At 33.8% G+C, this 21,650-nt stretch overlaps 2 protein-coding genes and 1 pseudogene across 2 annotated transcripts; 2 read left to right on the top strand and 1 right to left on the bottom strand.

Moving 5' to 3' along the window:
* The first annotated feature begins 3,336 nt into the window (after window positions 1-3,336).
* Window positions 3,337-6,676, top strand: LOC127075506 (histone-lysine N-methyltransferase, H3 lysine-9 specific SUVH1-like; annotated as a pseudogene).
* Window positions 6,677-8,462: 1,786 nt separating this feature from the next.
* On the bottom strand, window positions 8,463-9,482 carry LOC127137542 (protein MAIN-LIKE 1-like). The gene is made up of 3 exons (XM_051064001.1): window positions 9,427-9,482; window positions 9,029-9,233; window positions 8,463-8,918 (listed from the first exon to the last, which is right to left on the bottom strand). Exons 1-3 carry the CDS (start codon window positions 9,480-9,482, stop codon window positions 8,463-8,465), a joined length of 717 nt encoding a protein of 238 aa, XP_050919958.1.
* Window positions 9,483-13,267: 3,785 nt separating this feature from the next.
* On the top strand, window positions 13,268-14,730 carry LOC127137541 (uncharacterized). Its single transcript, XM_051064000.1, has 6 exons — window positions 13,268-13,408; window positions 13,879-13,931; window positions 14,014-14,132; window positions 14,217-14,307; window positions 14,437-14,575; window positions 14,671-14,730. The coding sequence occupies exons 1-6, from the start codon at window positions 13,268-13,270 to the stop codon at window positions 14,728-14,730; spliced, it is 603 nt and encodes a 200-aa protein (XP_050919957.1).
* The last annotated feature ends 6,920 nt before the right edge of the window (window positions 14,731-21,650 follow it).

The following is a 21,650-nucleotide window of genomic DNA, read 5'->3' as shown; positions in this document are numbered from 1 at the left end:
ATAATCAAGAGTTGTTTTTGAAGTGTGACTTCAAAGTGTCTTTAATATCACTGAGGTGATTGAGGGGGAGTGAGTAGGAACTCTGATCTTAGGTTAAGATTGAAATTGCATTGGGTAGGGATTAAGTGATAAGTTGTAAACGGGTGAGTTTAGCTTTGAATTGATACTACTAATAGTGGATTTCCTCCCTGGCTTGGTAGCCCCCAGATGTAGGTCATGTTGGACTGAACTGGGCGAACAATTACTTGTGTTATTTACTGCACTTACTATTAAAGTTCTGCATAATCCCTGTCTGTGCAGAATTGGATGTCATAACAACCAGTGTGACATCCAAAGTCTGATAACTAGAATTTCAAAAATGGAAACCAACATCAATCTGAAGAAATAATTTGAAGAAGAACTGGTTAATAACATGTTGTATAAGCAGATCATTGGATCTTTGAGATATCTTTGCAACACAAGACCTAAATTTTTTATAATGTTGGATTCTTGAGTAGATTCATGGAGAAACCAAGGATATGTCATCTACTTGCAACAAAAAGAATCATAAGATACATCAAAGGCACATCAGTTTATGGAGTGCTAATGCCTCATTAAACAACCAGAATTGGAGCAAGGATATATGGTTACTTAGACTCGGATTGGAGTAGTGATTAAGATGATAGGAAAAACATAGTTGGCTACCTGTTCATGCTTGGATCAACATCAGTTTCTCGGAGTTCAAAGAAGCAAAGGATTGTTAATTTGTCCTCATGTGAAATAGTATGTTATTTCCTCTTATGCAGCATGTCAAGCACTTTGGTTAGACATATTGCTTGAACAATTGAATATTGGTGACTATGGTAAAGTCAAGCTGCTTGTAGACATTCAATCAACCATAGATCTAGAAAATCATCAAACAAGTCATGGTATAAGTAAGCATATATAAATAAGGTGTCACTTTCTTAAAGATCAAGTTAGAAAATCAAGGTTAACTATTGATCATTGCAAGACCGAGTTACAACTAACATATATCTTAACAAAACCCCTTAAGCAAGCAAGGTTTGAAAGTTTGAAGAAGTTAATGAGAATGAGAAGCATGTCAAATATGAATTAGAAAGGGTATTGTGGTTAACTCAGTTTGCTTTAAGAATGTACCCGAGGGATATATCATATAATCGGCCAGGTGTATCAGTTTTAGTTAGACATATTATTTTAAGGATATACTCGGGTGGATATATCATTTAACTAGGTGGATATATTAGATTGTTTTTAGATAGTTTGTTTTAAATTGATTTGGATAGCTAGTGTGTCTATAAATACCATATCTCATTATAATTGAAATATACACAATAATCAAGAAACTCTTTTTCCTCAATCAATCCCTAATATTTTCTCAATTTATCATCATTTGTCAAGTAACTTCTGATACAAGTTACCCAACATGAATGATCGTCATTACCAACCTTTTTTTCATCATCGGAATGATGTGATGCCATCGATAAAATATCTATTTGTTCTTCATTATCTAAATCCAAAGTTGAACTTACTTTATTATCTACCCAAGGAATGGAAGTATTCTTTGCTTTATATCCTTCTCTCCCTTAAATTTGTTCTTTTTTTTAGAGATGGACAATCCATCTTTATGTGCCCTTGTTTGTCACATTCAAAACATGTGAAGTTTTAATTTGATGATGTTTCTTTTATTGACCAAATTTTATCGTCTTGTCTAACAAGGTGAACTATTTGTACTAGAGTCTTCTTCTAAAAATGATTTAGTGGAACCCATATTTCCCAGATCTAGGAGTAATTTACTCAATCATTGCTCTGACGTCAATTGTAACTTTTAGATGCAACCTGAGAGTGAGAGAGAGAGAAGGGGGGGGGGGGGGAGGGGTGGAATTAAGTTTGTTGGATTTTTCTCATTTTTGCGCTAAGTTTCTTAACTTGTTAAAATGTTGGAGGCGATAATGATTTATGTTACGCATGAAGAAGATAAGATGCAAAATTTAAAGTACGAAAAATAAGTAACACACAAGAATTATACTAGTTCCCCTTACCAACTTAATGGTATGTCTAGTCCTCCAACTCCGTTAAAGAATTTTCCATTATTGTTTATATTCTTGTACAAGTCTCACCATAAGACCTCTTTAGAACCTTCTAACACAATCACAAAGAAAGAACACTACTTTCTTAACCTTATACTTTTCACCACAACCTTGACGAATAAGTACAACACACACTTTGTAAACACTTTTGAAGAAGTTTTTGTTGTTGGCTTAAAATTCCAAATTAACACTTCTAATATTGAACTTCTCTTTCTTGTATTACAATTCAAACTTAATATACCTTGAGTGCTCATAAATTTTATTGAAATTTTTAAGATATGTGAAAGTATGCAATGTTTCAAAAACTTAAAAAACGAATGAACACTTTAAAAGAATGTTTGAATTGTATAGAAATTGAATTGAAAGAGGTAATTTTGTTTTCCGGTGTATAATGCCTTATATGCATCCTTAGAAACCTATATGAGAGGATGCATAAGTTTGAAAAGGTTTCATGAAGTTTTGTCATTCAAAACAACCATGTTGTTTGATGAAAAATTGCATTGCTTCAAGTGACAAACGATTACCATATCAGTGTAATCGATTACCATAATCCCAATGCTTGAAAAATTCAAAATTTTAAATTGTTAATCATTCCAATTCTTTTCTTTGATTTCCAATGATCATTCTTCATGCTTTCTTCATCTTTGATTTTTTTTAATCTTCAAAACTCTTTATCTTTTTTCTTTTGATATATACACGTCTTCATCATTAAAACCAAGCTAAGTAGAAGAGACATTCTTCGCAACATATAATTTCATACGTTAAAAATTAAATTTAAAATTCTAATAAGCAATAAATTTTTAAATACTTATATTGTCTTTTAAATAATATAAAAAATATTTTATTTAAATAACTATAACTCAATACATCATAATATTCACTTTTGCATAAAACTCGTAAAATTAGTATTTTTTTCAATAAAAGTTATAATTATATCTTAATCAAATTTATAACTAAAAATATAAATATTTAAATCACACTTTTTCTTTTCCTTATTATAAATATAAATTATATTTTTTCAATTCATTGAATATATATATATATATATATATATATATATATATATATATATATATATATATATATATATATATATATATATATATATATAAATTAAAGAGTTGAAAAATACATATTATTCAATGTATAATAGATGAGATATGTTACTTATTTGATGGATCTAGTAATAAGGACAGAGGAGTAATTATGAATTTTTGAAGATGTCATATAATAAAACTAATATTATTATTACTATTAACCATTTTTGTCAGCACACAGTTCCTCAAAACCTCACTCCAATTTGCTTCCTACTTCATTACCAATAAACCTCACTCCATTTTTCTTCCTCTTTCTCACTTCACCTTCACCCATTCATCATCACCTTCACCCATTCATCAATCAACCATTCCCACAAGGTAACACAATAACCTTTGTTTTCTTCTTTTAAATGTAAACTCTCTGTGTTGTTTTATGATTCCATGTACTTGTATTGATCTATCAAGCTTGATTAGAACTTAATAAATTCTTGGGTTTATCTATTTTATGTAAAAATCATTGCTTGATCTCATTTTCATTTTGGGTTTTTGTAAAAATTCATTTTTTTAAAATTCCTGAGAGTATATTCGAGATTGCATGACCCTTTTGTCTTTTTCTGCTGAAAATGTCATAACTTTTTATTTTAGGTTTTGAAATGAAGTGGGAAAAGAGGAATTGAAGGTTTTGATAGCTCTTGTTTAAGGTGAAAAAGAGTGGAGTTTGTAATAGGCAGGGATTGATTTTGTGTGAATTTTATAGTTTATAATGGAAGAAGGGTTAGGTCGAAACTCGGTTCCTCCTCCAGGTTCCATTGACAAGTCTAAGATTCTAGATATTAAGCCTATAAGATGTTTGATACCTGTTTTTTCAAAGACTCCTCAAGCTCCGTCTTCGGGACAGTATCCGTCAGGGTTTTCTCCGTTTTTCCCATTTGGTGGACCTCAGGAGAGTTCAACCACTGGGGTGAAACCAAGAGGTAAAGCTATGCCGGCTCCGATTCGATCGTTTAGGAGTCCTCAAGGAGAGGATGAGAATCTCAATGGCAATGATGGTTATAGTCAGAAAAGAAATGCAGTGTCACATTCGAGCCGGGTCAAGTTACAGAAGATCAAACTATGTCATGATTTCCGTGTTGATTTGAGTGGTTTAGTTGGTATAGGCCCGACACAAAAAAATGATGGTAACCGAGAAGTTGTTAATATTGTGCTCATGTCATTTGATGCACTAAGAAGAAGGCTATGTCAACTTGTTAATGCCAAGGAATTGAACATGGGTAAGATCACGCGTGCCGATTTGAAAGCTGGGAATATTTGTTTGTCCAAAGGAATTCGAACAAATGCGACGAAGAGAATTGGATCGGTACCTGGAGTTGAGATTGGGGACATATTCTTTTTCCGAATGGAAATGTGTGTTGTTGGTTTGCATAATCAATCGATGGGGGGAATTGATGCCATCAAGAGTCACCATGAGGATGAGGCTTTGGCTATTAGCATTGTTTCGTCGGGTGAATACGACGATGAAGCTGAGGATGGTGATGTTATAATTTACACCGGTCAGGGTGGGAATTTCAACAAGAAAGAGAAGCATGTGTCTGATCAGAAGCTTCATAGGGGTAATCTTGCTTTGGATAGAAGTTCAAGACAACACAATGAAGTAAGAGTCATCCGGGGAATCAAAGATACTACGGCTTTGAACTCAAAAATCTACGTCTATGATGGTCTGTATAAAATTCAAGATTCATGGACTGAAATATCAAAAGAAGGCGACGGCAGCTTGTTTAAGTATAAGTTGATAAGAGTGCCTGGACAGCCTAGTGCCTTTTCCGTTTGGAAATCGATTCAGAAGTGGAAATCTGGATTTCCTGCGAGGACTGGACTTATTCTCCCGGACCTATCCTCAGGAGCTGAGAGTATTCCTGTTTCACTTGTCAATTAAGTCGATAACGTGAAGTCACCTGCCTTTTTCACGTATTTCCACTCTCTTAGACATCCAAAATCGTTCAGTTTAACGCAGCCTTCACATGGTTGCAGCTGTAGTGCTAAAAAAACATGTGTCCCAGGGGATTTGGAATGCTCTTGCACTCAGAGAAACGAAGGTGATTTTCCGTATATTATCCAGGGTGTTCTGGTGAGCCGGAAGCCGTTGATTCATGAATGTGGCCCTACATGTAAATGTTTTCCTAACTGCAGAAACCGAGTATCTCAAACCGGTCTAAAGCACCAAATGGAAGTGTTCAAAACAAAGGATAAAGGGTGGGGTCTTCGATCATTGGATCCTATTCGTGCTGGCGCTTTTATTTGCGAGTATGCAGGAGAAGTTATTGATAAAGCTAGGTTAAGTCAGCTTATAAGAGAAGGAGATACTGCTGAGTATGTTTTCGATACAACCCGTGTTTATGAATCTTTCAAGTGGAATTATGAGCCTAAGTTACTGGATGAAGTGAGAGCAAATGAGTCTAGTGAGGATTATGCTATGCCACATCCTCTTATTATAAATGCTAAGAATGTTGGAAATGTCGCTCGATTCATGAATCATAGTTGCTCACCAAATGTTTTCTGGCAGCCTGTCTTATACGAAGAGAACAACCAGTCCTTTCTCCATGTTGCATTTTTTGCATTGAGACACATTCCTCCAATGCAAGAGTTAACATACGACTACGGAGCTGATCGATCTGATAACGCTGAGGGTAGCAGTGCACACAAAGGTAGAAAGAAATGCTTATGCGGATCATTGAAATGTCGTGGTTCTTTTACTTGACATTTTGTCGCAGTTTTCAGACTTACATGATGCCTGGCAATGCAATCTTGGCTAAAAAGGTTTCGAGTTCTCACCCCTCTTTTTGATTTTTTAAACTGTTGCCGTTGAATGATATATTATAAAGAATGTTTCGCCACTCAAACTCAAAATCACATATTAGACCCTCTTTAACAACGAGGTCACGGAAAAATCACTTCTTCTACTTTTTGATTTAACAGATGGATGATAGCATTCTGTAGAAGATTCGGATCAAGTTTAGAACTTTCTTGTGATGCAAGCTTCCAAAGATCCTTGTCAAGGGTTGGTTGGTGAGTTCGTTTGAACCATAAATAAATCATGTGTGACCTGGCCCTTTTATTCGAGTCCAACTTTATCATAAATATTCGGTGAAGCTGTATAATTTATGTAAATTACGAGCTGGTAATGGCCATGATACACTCACTAGAAAGTACATAACTAGTGATATGATATTTATCTTTGACTTTGTTCTCTCGGCATGGATTTGTACTTTGTAGAAGCCAATTTGTGAACATTGGCATAAATCTTCGGCTAAACTTGTTTTCGATTGTTGTCGTCTTGCTTTGGTTTCAGCAGCAATCATGGCTTGCACGCGATTGAGCTGCGTGAACTCTGTTTGTAGTTTATGTTGTTTATTAGTGAGAACTTGTTGTAGTATGTGTAGTGATTTATCAAGTCAATTGTACTTGGAATCTCCTTGTACATTTGTTACAGATAATGTCAAGATGCACTTTCAAATATTATTGGAAATATCCAAGTTGTTATGAAGTTTGAATGAAGTTTATAATGCGATAATTTTGAGTTATCTGAAACTTAAACTTAAAATTGTGGTATTATTTGGATAAACAATTTAATTTAGTGCTTATAACATAAATATTTATTAGATATTTTTACAATAACATAAAATAAAGTCGAACTATTTTTATATTAAGTTTTTTTTTTTGGCTACTCTGGGGAGTGTTTTAATTAAATTGGAAATTATTTATGAACATGGGGATAAGGTTCTTTTTATATTCTCTTCCAAATTGTCAACATGTATCAAAACCTATCTTGGATTTGTAATTTTTGAAGGTCTTATTATACAAATTTATTTTAGATCTCTAAATATATTGGACTGATTTTGATAATATAATGTCTTAATTTTTGTTGGAAAATTATATCACCATCCATTTGTTTTATGAATCCCTAGAGAGAATTTCTTTATGCATCATAAATATTTCTTAGCTACCATCAGAAATTATTTAAATGCTTCAAGTTTCTGGAGTTAAATAAACATTGAAATATTTTGGAGATGTATTTTCAAAATAATTTCAAACATTCAATACAATTAACTCAAAGACCATTTACATTTGAATTGTATTGGAGATGCATATCTGTGGATATTCCGGAGATACGTCTCCGGAATTATCAAAACAAGTATTTAATGTTATAAGTTGTTTATCTGTGTTCAAATGAAGTATAACGTACGATCGAAAAAAAAATTGGCGTACATAATAATAAGATAATACTACTGTGTGTGTCAAAAATAAAATAACAATACATGTCGAAAATGCGTACAATCGATATCCAAAATGTAGTAAAACTGTCAAAATAAAGTACAGACTATAGTACTACAACAAAATAATAAGAGACTACTATTGTGTGTCTGTCAACCTCTCTTTTACCTCCTTTGCTTGCTCTACCTCCTCGGCCATCAATCCCCCATGTTCTCTGATGACGTCTCTGGTAAAACAATACCCCATGTGCCTCCGCCATGATGACATCTAGGACTCGCATAGCACCAGACCCATCAACGAATATACCATCGTCAATGCCTGCCCTCGCAATCTCCACAATGCAACGACACCTAGGCAAGACATCATCAGTATGATCTAACTGAGCATGTTCCTCCTCTAATATCTCCTGATGAGCTGATCTCGACGGATCTCCTAGAGCAACATGCACCATGTATGGATGTGACACCCTGAAGAATCATCTGATGTACCCTTTGACGTAGCTTCAGTCGCTCTCAACTATGGTAGCATGTGCCTCCTATGGTATCAAATGACTCTCATAATCATCAAACACCTCATTTATTTGTCTATGTGTTAAGGAATGAGGAGCAGAGACATCAGGGTGTTTGGGAATGGTCTGAGTGTAGCCGAGCTGTCATATAACGCACTTGGGAAGATGAGGAGCAGTGAGATGAGATCTGCATGCCAATCATCTAGAGTATAGCACTATCTCGTCAAATAGCCACATCTGACGGTGATCAACGTAGTCGTTGAAATGCATGTCCTCGGCAATCAAACAGTCAAGATAAACTCTGAAATGCTCGACCGCCTGGTTCTCTCTGAGCAGGATAAAAGCAGTAGCACGCGACATAACCTCAGTGTACTTAGGCACACTCACCCAGTCATTGATGCAAGACTCCCCCAGTTTTACTCATGGATCCGCTGGAGATCCGTGAAGCACTATAGGTACACGACGTCAGTATAAGTGGCACTCATGTCCATAAAAATCGAAGTTTCAACCAAAAATAGCAGGTATGCTCTCAATTCATACGATATATGGACCATCATCTGCTCAACAATCACCATCATCCTGCTCTGCTCTCTGGATCTCAGTCGCATAAATGTTCCTCAGGAACTCAAATCTAGCATGAGCACCCATGGTCATATGCACCTCCTTCATCGCCTTCTCTGGATCATCCCCTAGATACTCTACGATCATCTCAAGTGCCTTGTCTTTACTAACCTTTCCATGATCGAAGAATCTCCCCCTGATCGGAAGATGTAACAAAAACGAGACATCGTCTAGTGTGATAGACATCTCACCATGCAGGAGATGAAACAACGAGGTCTTAGAGTGCCATCTCTCCACGGGTGCATTAAGCATCCCGTGGTTGACCAGAGTGTAACCGGTCATGCATAGGTCCTTCATGCCAGATAAAGTCATAATCGACAAAAACCAATCCTCATTCGGCGGAGGCAATGCAACAATCTTTCTCTTGTGGTTAACAAACTTTTGGGGATCACGCTTCTGAAATTTGTCTGAAATAATCAATATTAGGAATAATAAATGTCAGAAATTATCAATGTTAGCAATTAAAATTTAGGTAAAAAACAAATAAAGAATCCAACTAATGCTACCTCGTTGTCCCATATATGTCTGGCAGTATGGTCTAGATATAGAGGAAGTAAGGATAAATCAAATGGACCTCCTCCAAAAGCCCACGGTTCAGCATCCGCAACAGCCTCACCCTCTAGAGGTCGCACTGGATCAACATCATCAGTGACAGGTGGGACTAAAACAATAACATCATCCGTAAGAGGTGGCACTGGTGAATGCTGACGCCTACGGGAGGATGGGGAAGTGATGCGTCAGACGGTGAATCTTATCTCCTACGGTAAGAAGAAGGTGGAATGACCTGAGGAGAAGCACGGACTCAGAAGTAGACGACTCTACCTAACAAGAGGTACCTGGAGCATCCGGAACCTGCTGGCTCCGCTCCCACCGAATGGATGCGTGCTAAGCACCCATGTCATACCTCAGTCTTTCATGTCTATAGCCATTATGCTTGTAAGTTAAATTAATGCATATCATTAGTGCACACAAACAACACACACAAGCAAGAAAATAAATAAATAAATAAATAAATAAATATAAATATATATATATATATATATATATATATATATATATATATATATATATATATATATATATATATATATATATATATATATATATATATATATATATATATATATATATATATACTGCAGAAAATTTTGGAGATGAGTCTCCGGAAGAACCAGGTAACTAAAACGTTGAAACATTCTGGAGATGAATCTCCTGAACCGCCAGAGAGTTAATATATTTAAATATTCGAGAGATGCATCTCCGAATTTTTTTGCAGTATATGAAACGCTGAACAATTTCGGAGATGCATCTCCAAAATATTCGGCAACTCAGAAGTTGCGTCAATGATGAATGTACCACACGCAAGTTGAAAAAAATATGATGATCACTATTTTCAGCCAACAAACAACTTATACACTATGTCTAAACTATGTTACATGGATTTCTACACATTTCTAATCTTAATCATTGATTTATACTCATTTACACTAAAACTCAAACATTTATTGAAAATTCGAAAAACTTATTTGAAATTGATGGATTTGATGAAGTTGAATGATGTTACAGATGAAATTTGATGTTCCCTTGAGTTCCCTTTAGCCTTGTTTCATGAAATTTGATTTGGTGTATAGTAGTGTATTGAGAGAGTTTGAAGTTGTGGTTGAAGAAATATGAAACAAGAAAGGAAAAGAGTCAGACGCGACTCTTATGCTCCAAAATGTTCTGGAGATGCATCTCCAGAACATTTTAACGTTACCTTACATTTAGATGCGCCCGGAGATATATCTCCAAAAACAGGGGACATTTGTGAAAGTTTACATGGTGCAGTAGAAATAGTTAGGGTGTCATAAGAAACTCTCTTCCAATATTGCTTTATTTTGAAAAAACTTTTTTAGTGTTAGATGTTTTTCTTTTAAAAAGTCATTCTCTTACATATGCATATTTTAATCAACACTCACAAACTTTTATAAACAAAAAAGTAATTCTCAAAGATGTATGATGAAAATTTCTTTGTTTAAAATACTAAAACCTAAATGTTCATCGTTTTGAATAAATATAGAGAATAACTCACCTAAATAACAAAAGTCATATGTTGTTAAGGGGGATAGACTTGCTATGGTAATCATTAAGGAGGAATATTAACTTGAAGTGAAAGCGGGTAAACACCACTTTTATGATAGAGTGTTATGGTCGAAAGGTACAATTTCCCTAACCGTGGTTAAATTCAGAAACAAACTATCAATTTTGTAAAAATCAATAGGAATATGGGACATCATTTCTCTCAAACAGATTTTTCAATTATGTTAGAAGTTAATTATATATCTGTTTTTTCTCTCTTTCATTTTCATCTTCAACCTTGTATACCAACAAATTCCAACTATTTTTAAAATTCAATTTTTTAAAATCAATTTGTATTTTTAACACCCCTAGTGTTTATTATGAAAATGATAACATATTTATTAACTTTTATTAAATAACGTAGTTAAAATACAATAATTTTAACTTATGTATCCATTAATTTTTTTTATTTAAAATCCATGCATATATCGAATTAGTAATTAATGTGTAAATCTTTTCATTAAATTTTTTATCAAGAATTGTAAACCAAAATTATATACATATATGCGAACTGTTGTGTATAGTATTATTATTGCATATTATTTTGATTAAAGTATTCAAAAGTAATGGAGCAATTACCGAAATTAACCTTCAATTTCTTAAACGACAGGTCGTATTACATCAAAAAACGGTGATAGCTTATAAGTATTCATGTCGTTCATAGAACAAAAATCAGAAAAAATGAAAACTCTTATCAGAGTTTGGTTTCGATCCAGAGATCTGTGGGTTATGGGCCCACCACTCTGATTTGTTTATTTTAATTTTGTAAGGTTTGTATTTATTTAAAGTTTTAATCTACAAATGATAATAATTAATAAATTCTGACAAATATTGTTATAAACAAGTTAATGAAGATAACGTTCCGACAAGTTACTGTTTTGACAATTTCTGCCACTTGGGTTTAGTTTTTTATGACGGAAACCTAACAAAAGTTACCTAATCTTGAGATTAAAAAAAATAATAATAAAATACATACATAAAAATAGTTTTTTCTGTTAAATATATTTATCATGCTTTTAATTTAAGAAAAAAAATTGTGTTACTATAAATGCAAAAGGTTCAAATTGTATCACTAACTAGTGGTATAGTATAGGGATAGTTAGAATTATAAATGATAACTTCACAACAAAATTCCACTATTTTATGGTAAGTACATAGTGTTTGAATTTTTTAAGAGGTCATATTCTCTTATTGGTTGCATAATTGCATTTGCATTTTTTATTTAAACATCGATGTGTATAATATTTAATAAAAATAAATGATAATGTATAAAAACAACTAGAGTTTAGAGTAATTTTTTTAGGGGTGATCATGGATGCGGGTCGACCTACGAACTCAGTGATCCAATCCATAAATTACTCAAACTCATTTATTTATGGGTATACCCAACTCAACCCATAATAACTCGTATAGTTTTGATTCGAGTATCGGGTTTGAGTTTTACAACCCGCGGACCCGTTGACCCAACTCATTGATGTGGTTTTAGTAATTTTTTATTATTTTTATTATTATTTTAAATAAAAATATAAAATTAATTTCTCATTAATAACTATAATTTTTCCTAATTTTTTTATCTCCACCAATAATACTACTAAACGGATGAGTTTACGTAATTTTAAGATTAAATGTTGTTTTTTATTTTCTTTTGTATCATTTTCAACTTATATATTTTATGGAAATAACGTGTCATGTTGAATTTTATACTATTATAAAGTGTTATGTCGTATTGATGAATTTTATTAGATATTATATGATGTGTTTCATTGAATTTGAGTGTTATAAATGATTCTAATTTTATTGAGTTGTGTTACATCAACTATGAAACTAAGCACAAACATCTTGAGACACTACCTAATACACCCTTCGTTAAAGATATAAATTACACTTACAAAAGGATATTAATTTAACTCATTAATACATTGGTTGCTGCCCAATTACAATGTACCATCCTGCCACGCGACGCTATGCAACATCTGGACATTCAATTTTTCAAACTTTTGAGTCCAACCTATTACCCAGTACATCTTTCCCTCTTCCATGAAATTGCCCGATACATCTTTCCCTCTTCCATGAATTCACCTCTTCTTTCACTTTACCCTTTTGCTTGCCTTCAGTACGAGAAACAGAATTTGCAGTTTCGACTTTTCCTTTGACATTACTGTTACTTATGTCATTCATCACAACTTCAACTCACCTCTATAAGTGCATCTCATTCATCCATCTTCAACAACGAAGGAAACACTTGAAGGTTGGTTTTTTTTCCGACTGTTAAAAGGTTATAACAATGTTATTTTCGTATATGATACAGATCTGTTGAAAGTTGTCTGTTTTTCATTTTCGAATAACTCATTCTATATTTCCCAGATGGTCCATTCTGTTTCCTGAACTCATTTGTCAATAGTTCAGTTGGTTCATTATGTTTTATTCATGTCGTAGATGGTTCATTATGTTTTATTCATGTCGTAGATGGTTCAGTATATTTTATTCATGTTGTAGTTCATTATGTTTTATTCATTCATAGATCTTTCACCGTTTTATGTTATGCCATGTTTTACCATGATTTTCATAATGTTTTTAATCATTCTTCTGACAAGCTTATGTTTGTGATTTTATATCAGTAGAAAATCATGTCCAGACCACTGATTCTTATTAGTGCATTAACGTCTAACCAGAAAGTATGGAAAATTGTTATACGTGTTATCGATCTATGGATTGTGAAGGAGCACAATGGACTGCAGCATGTCGAAGCTATTATACATGATGCAGAGGTATTATTTATTTTATTTCCTAATATTTATTTATTGAATCCAAGTTTAACATACTAATGTAAATTATTTTCAATGACAAGGGACATGAAATCCACGTTGTGACCAGGAACCGTGAACTTGAGTTGTGGATGTAGACATTAAAAAAGCATCACACATACATGGTTTATAAGGGAGAGCCTCAAATTTATGACCTTCCGTTGAAATTATGTGACAACAAGTTCAAATTATTTTTTAATGGGACGACCGCAGTCACAATCATTGACATGCCACACATTCCACTTTAGAAATTCAATTTCAAACCTTTTGGAGATTTTATGAATGGAGACTTTGTAGTTGATCGCTTATACGATACTTTCTTACAACAATTGTCTTAAAAAATATGATGGTATTTCTTTGCAACAACTTCTAAAATGTGATTAATGGCATAACCAGATGTCTTTGGTGTTCTTCATCAAGTTGTAAGGTCTCAGATTGGCGGGAGTGGCAAAAAGGCCTGCATCAATGTTACACTCTCCGATGATTGGTATGTTACATCACATTTATACACCTATATAATCTACACCACACTTACTCACCTCGGTTTTGTTGGTTTTATTGTGATTCAGTGGAGCTGAACTAGACGTCACACTTTGGGAGTCGTACGCAAACCAACATACATCATACATAAAAGACAATGCTCCCCCAGGTGTTATACTCACCCATGATTGGAGTCTCAAAAGTTTATGTAAATCCCCTTACTAAAAATTTCTCATTTTCCATGTCTTACTGTGTACTGTTTTCTTTTGAATGGCCCTTTACATGATTGCAGCAACTAGGAAGCTCAACGTTTCAAATGCATGGAATGGATCAAAATTGCTTCTAAACTATGACCATCCCCAAGTCACTGCATTCAAATCCAAGTATATTTATACTACACATATCCTCTATTACTTTACTTGGAAAGTTATTATACATTTCCTAAACATGACTGTGTATACATATTTATATCTTTGAATGTGTTACGGTTTTGTATTTCTTTAAACCTTCAGCTTTGAAGATGGGAAGCCATATTCGATTTCTTCGCAAACAATGTCTGTCAATTTTGCATCACAAACAGCTTTCGAAGAAAGATCGTTCTCCTTTGTTAAAGATATGAAAACTATTGGCCAGATCATGTCTCTTAAGGATGTATGTTATTAGTCTCATTGAACATTGAATATTACAATGATTTTTTAAAATCAGGCTTCATAATATCATTATGACATTGTTATTGTTTATACTAGGATACTTTTTGCAACACGATAGGTATGACTAAAAGGTTCAAGTCTAATCGTTTTGTCTAGTATTATGAAGTTTGTCCAACCTGTAACAAGACCAACAAATCACTCGGTGATCCCTTTCAATGCGACTGTGCGGATAACAAGTCTCCCCCTATCACCAAGTAAACTTTTATATTTATATTTCCTTGATGTTATGCACTCACCTACAGGTTGGATATCTATAACAATTTACATTTATCTTATATTAGGTTCAAAATAGAAATTGAGATTGAACATGATAACAATATTGGCAATTTCGTATTCTGGGACAAAGAATGTATCCCCTTGGTTGGTATGTCAGCTCATGATTTATGACAGATAATGAAACAGGTTTTTCGTACGACTCTAACTGCCAAAATATTCAACTTTTTGAAAGCTTATTATCTATAACCATGTATAATCTATGTAGGTTTCAACTTATTTTCCTATTATCATGTTCATCAATCGTATGTCATAATAACACATGTAATGAGGTTTTGCAACTTATTAAATAACCATGACATGTTCATATATGCTACTCCATATCAACAGTCATATATGCTACTCCATATCAGACATGTTCATCATAGGAACAATTATCATCTATTTAGCTTCTTTCAAATCTACTACTTCAGTACCAATTTCATATTATTCAGTGAAATCAATTCAACTTATTTTCCTTAACTAACATATGAAGCAGTGAATTGTTGAAGTCTTCAGTGGTTCAGCTTTACAAATTTGAAGTAGCACTAACTTTGTTGCCAAGAAACTCTTAAAAACATATTATATATATATATATATATATATATATATATATATATATATATATATATATATATATATATATATATATATATTAATGGATTCTTAAATATACTATATACAACAACTGCATGTCCTTCATTAACCCCCTTTGCTTTTGAACCCATGTTATGTTGTTAATTTCCCCCCATAAAATACAGTTTCCATACAACTAAATTTTAATTGATATGACTACATAGGATCTACATTATTCTGAACATTATATTTACTACATTCTTATTGAACATTAATTATATATTATTCTTCGATATATATAACAGACCAATGAGGATCATTCGTTGATGTATCCTGTAGCGGGAAATTCATGATCATCAAGCTAGAGATCAATTAACAAGAGTCGCCACCGCGCTTTTATTGTTTCCAAGGGAAAAGGGAAAAAGTACGAACAAAACCCAATAAGTAAGAAGTTTTCAAATCAAAACTAATAAAAGTCAGAGATCACGGGTAAGGGGGTTGGTTACACAGAGGGAAGATGTTAGCCCTTTTTGTGTGTATATGTATTTTGTACAAAGTGATATTTACAAACAAATAGAATGGGGGGATGAAAACCTCGTAGTTCGTGCTATAAATTTCAAAATGAGTGTGTTGATTTTAACAAAATTTAAGTTTGAAAGACACAAAGGCCTAAAAATGGTTTGATTGAGTTAGTTCTTTTTGGCTTTTTGAAAGTTTAAGTCACGTATTGTTAAGTTCATTTACAAGTTTAATTTAAGAAAATAAGTTTGAAAATGCAATGGCATAAGGCCAAAGTTTCTATCTTTTGAAAGTGGTCAAAGTCTAGAACAAAAGCAGTTCACACAAAGAAGGTTTTGAAAATGGAGGGAGATATTTTGAAATTAAAGAAATGGGGAGAAGATGAAGAGACTACCTTATGCACAAAATTTAAAAGTTTAAAGTTGAAAAGATCTGACCAAATGGGTAGCAATCCAATAAACAAGTATGTCAATAGAAACCCAGAATTCCCTTGGACTTTTAGATTCAAACAGTACACAAATGCACAATCATATCAATCTTGAAGAGCAGAGGCATCAAATAAAGATGGTCTCATCCAAGCTTATCCACTTCATGGTCTTCTTCAGAATAGCCCATGTAACAGATGAATTCCATAAATCACAGGTTCAACATAACAGCTTAACAATGATCAATGTTGTAGATGAACTGGAGAGATCTTGAATGATATATCAGATGAACTTCAAATTGCAAGCACTTGGTTCTTCAGCAAATTGGCATTGGCCAAGTCCATTAGCAAAGTAATGTTGCCTAAGTTCTAAGTTCAATTGGGCAAGATCAAACCAACAGTCCACTCAAAAGTCTTTTAGGGTTTTTGTTGTTGTTATTATGTACATTTATGGTCAAAGACCACACAAACAAGCAAAATAGCACAAAAACAAAATATATCACACAATATGGTCCAAATGGGCAAAGAGAAAATTACATTAACATAAACAATTAGAATGATATGTACAATGGCAAATGAAATAAAGTGCTAAAAATAAATTGCATTAAAGTAAAAGCTTGAAATTAAAAGTCAATAGTTAGTAACTTAGAGGTTAGTTTTGTTTTGCTTTTGATTTCAAGACATTCTTTGGAGAACACTCAACCCACTTGCCACAAGCATGGATCCTTGAACCAAAACATCTTCCAAAGGAAGGAAAGAAGGCCAAGTTTCCACACAATACCATGGAAGGGGGGAGACTTACAATCTCACTAACTAGAATGCATATGCCTTTTGTGTCACAAATTTAGCACTATGTTAAGCAATCGTAATTGGACTTATGTAGAAGTCACAACTATTTGAGACCGGGAAATAGACTTTTGGTCTTAATGCATGTTGGAGACATAGTATTATGAACTATGCTTATTAAACATACCATACAAAAAATATGCAAAAGGTATGGCCTAATCTCATCCATACTCATGTTAATCTTTCAATCAACTAGCATTAGGATTTTGAGATGTCATTGCCCAAATGAAAATGAATGGATGAAGAAGGGGAATTAGATGAAGAGGAAAGGGGATGAATGAGATCACAAATTGGTCAAAGGAGGACTTTTACCAAATTAATATCATTCATTCATTTTGGGAGATGGAATGTAGATTCATCATTCCCCTAAATCCAATGATATTAACTTGACAAAGTCAAATCAACCTTGACCAAGGCCCAACAACAAACAATCAAACTCAATTAAGTCAATACAAATGGTCAACATAATTAAAATGACATTTATTTAATTAAAAATAGTAAAATAATGCATTAAAATCAAATATATTTTGTCCAAATCCTAAAATCTCATCAAAACACCAAATAAATGGCCATGAGATTTATCATAGGTCAAACAAGGTCAAAGGACCTTGGAGAAAAAATTTCATAATTTTTGGACACTTAAAAATATTGTTAATCAATTAAAAACAAATGAAAAATTAATTAATTCATGAAAAATCAATTAATTCATGAAAAATCAATTAATCCATGAAAAATATTAATAATGATCCAAAAAATAATTTTAATTCAGAATATGGAAGAGAAAAATATTTGAATTTTTTAGGTGAAAGTCCCATATTTTTTGGATCAATATTAAAATTAATATGAATTATTGAAGAAAATGCAATTAAAATAAAATTCAGAAAATCCAAAAATACGTGGACCATCAGATCTCCCTCATTAATTGAGGTGGCAGATCTGATGATCCAAAACACACGTTCCATGTACACCTGAGTCAACTGCGCGACAAATGGAGTAATCACAAAGAATGATCTAGATTAAAACGTGAGACATGGATCATGTGGCTCAGACTCAAGACACGTCATCACCGGAGCCAAAGCTCCGGTTGTCTTCTCTGGTGAGCTCCACTGGACTGGTCAACATGAACCATCACCAAAAAAAGAAATAGGGACATGATCTTAAAGAAAAAACATCACTGAGCACGAATATGACCTCCAATTCCTCCAATTCCAAATATATTAAGAGATATGTGGAATTGAAAAATGAGGTTCATGATCTGAGTTACTTCGATTTGGCCTCAAAGCAACTCAATCTTCTTGCCTATATTGGTAGGACTTCAGACAACTCAAGAATAAATGGAATTGAGCAATAATTTGAGAGAATCGAAGAGTTTAAAATTTCTGCAAATTACCTTCAATGGAGGTCTGAACATGATGGGTCTTGATCTGAATTGTGTTTGGCTTCACTTTACTTGCTTGCAGGAGAGGAATGGAAAGGTTTAGAAGCAATGGACTCCTGGAGAATTGAATTCCAAAACAGTGGAGATTCAAGCTCAAAATCAAATGAATTTATCAGGGTTATCCTATGTGAGTGAAGGGTTTTCAATGGAGATTCAAAGTTGGCGCAATATGTGTGTGATTTCTGAGCAAATGCATCTGTATTTATAGCCAAATCCATGTGATATTTGCACACTCTCTTCAACCTTCCAAATTTGGCAAATGATGATAGCATGGTGCATGGGCGTGCATAGGCCCATGAACTGATAGCTTGAAGTCCAAAATTAATGATCAGATGTGTTTAAGCAAGTTTGGAATGCAAGGCAATTGAACATTGATGCTTGAAGTTGGATCCATGCCAAATGATATTAGCCTGTTTAAGCCATGCGCAGCCTATGCATTTCTCATCCAAAATGAAGATTTGAGCTCTTTGGAAAGGTGAGATCAATAGGAACAAGTTTGATGTTGAACACTTTTTCATTTGGAGCTTGTAACTTGGAGAATTTTGAGGTGGAAGTTTGGAAAAATTTGACATATCAAAAATTTTCTAAGTGTCAAGCCATATGTCTCAATATTCCACCTTGCTTAACTTTTTATAGGAGCTTCAAATGAGAAAAGTGTCTTCATCAAAGTAATAGCTATCTCAAAGACCTTTAAAATGGTCACTAATTTCATGTCATTTGGATTTTAAATGATAGAGTTATGCATTTTTGAAGTTTGAAAATATCACTTAATCAATGGTATAGGTCAAAAGTGATCTATAATGTAGCCTCATATCACATGCTCAAAAAAGTTGAATTATCTCCCACTCCAAACATCAAAGTTGAAGTAGACACATTGAATTTGATTGAGAAGCTTGGAAATCTTTCATCTCATAAAAATTGAGCAAGTTAAGGCCTTGGGAAGTTGACTTTCAAATTAGGGTTTAGACAAAATGACCTATAATATTTCAACCTAGAAAATGATTTTCCAAGCAAAACTAGATCTAGGTATCAACATGAAAGTTGTTTATAATGTCATTTAGAGTATGATTTATCTTGGAATCATTTTCATATGGTGAAAATTGTAGGAGATAGGGTCTAGGGAGACCCAGTTTTGATCAGATGAATTCATCTGGCCAACCACCATCAACCAACTTGCTAATTTCCAATCCTCTTGACTTTATTGGCTCATGGTAGATCATATATGCGTAAGATGATGAATTTTGAAGTGTCCCTTGAGAAATTTGATCAATTGGTGAGATAGCTTATTGGAGAAGTTACTCAAGATACCTAGTCAAACTAGGGTTTTCAAGGCAAATCACCCTCAAACTCTTGAAGAAATCTTGATCAGTATAACATGTAGAGAACACCGGGACTCATATATTATGTTCATAACCATTTCTTGAATCAATTCTTGGTTGTGCTCTTTGTTCATGAGGGTCTCAAACCCTAGATGTGATCAATGAATCAATGAGATCATGTCTTACCTACAAAAAGATTTAGATAGAAGCAAAGACATATTTTTGGTATTTTAGTTAGTAAAAATGATAATATACAAGTATGATATAATCACAAAGATGCTTGGTGATCTCTCCCAAAACAAACCCAATGAAGGAGGGGTAAGTAAGATGCCAAGGCATGATTCCAATGCTAATGCTTATGATAGAATGCATAAGGGATCTTAGGGTCAAAATTGGGGTCTTACAACTGCCCCTATTTAAGGACATTCTAACTGAGGAGGCGAAGGTTAAAATCTTCATGTCGACTCAGTAGAATGGGCTTAAATAACAACATAGAGAAACAAATTTTGGTTCCTAAGAGACCTCATGGTGCATATGATATGAATGTAAAAGGTTAACACTCCGTGGGGAGATATTTCCACAAAGAAAAAAGAAATTAGAGGGACCGAAAGTCCGCAAGAGCATAATGCATTCCATAAGGAAAACTCACTGGGGATACATAGACTCTGGGGGGAATAAAAAGGAGTTATGCGTAGGCCAGGCTACGACTTAAAACTACTGGGGGGGACTAGAGGGATTCCAAAAAATGGAAAGACTCAGTCGGGGAAACAAAAACATCTGCAGGGGATACGAGTAAGTCAGGATAAAACTGAAGTACTTGAATCATGTAAGGGAAAGCGATTTCACTAAGGAAATGCGCACTCAACTCAACTGGGGAGAAATAAACTTTCAATACATGAGGAGCAGAAATCTATTATCTACTACCTGTTACTGGGTAAGGCGATAATAAAGATCTGATAGAGAGACCATCCATCATCGGTTAGGATGAACATATCAAGGATGACTCGCTGGGAACCGCCAGGAGGAAGTATTCATTACCGGTTACTGGGTAAGAATAGCCTTGCTGGGGGAAACTACAGACAAGAATAAGATTTACAACTACCAATTATTGGGCAGAAAACCAAGGGTGAGAGTATCTGTCATCGGTTAGGATGAACATATCAAGGATAAACTTGACAGGGAAGAAAATCCGTCACCAGTTAAAGTGAACATATCAAGGATAGACTTTCTTGGGGATGTTCAGAAGGATACCCGTCATCGATTAAGATGAACATATTAAGGATATACCAACTGAACAAAAGGGGAATTACATCTATCGTAAATTGGATAGAAAACCGTCGGAGAGAAAATCCGTCATTGGTTAAGATGAACATATCAAGGATTAACTCTGCGAGGGGACAAAGTAGGATTTACAACTACCGGTTACTGGGTAAAAGACCAATCAAAGAGAAAATCAGTCACCGGTTAAGATGAACATATCAAGGATAGACTCTGAAAAGGGGAGCAAAAATAGGGATTACATCTATCAGTTACTGGATAGAATACCAAAAAAAGAGAAAACCGTCACCGGTTAAAGTGAACATATCAAGGATTAACTCTACACAGGGAAAAAGTAGGATTTATAACTACCGGTTACTGGGTA

This window comes from Lathyrus oleraceus, chromosome 4 (genome assembly GCF_024323335.1).
Source record: "Lathyrus oleraceus cultivar Zhongwan6 chromosome 4, CAAS_Psat_ZW6_1.0, whole genome shotgun sequence".
Lineage (NCBI taxonomy): Eukaryota > Viridiplantae > Streptophyta > Magnoliopsida > Fabales > Fabaceae > Lathyrus > Lathyrus oleraceus.
This window is presented reverse-complemented; position numbering and strand designations above follow the sequence as displayed.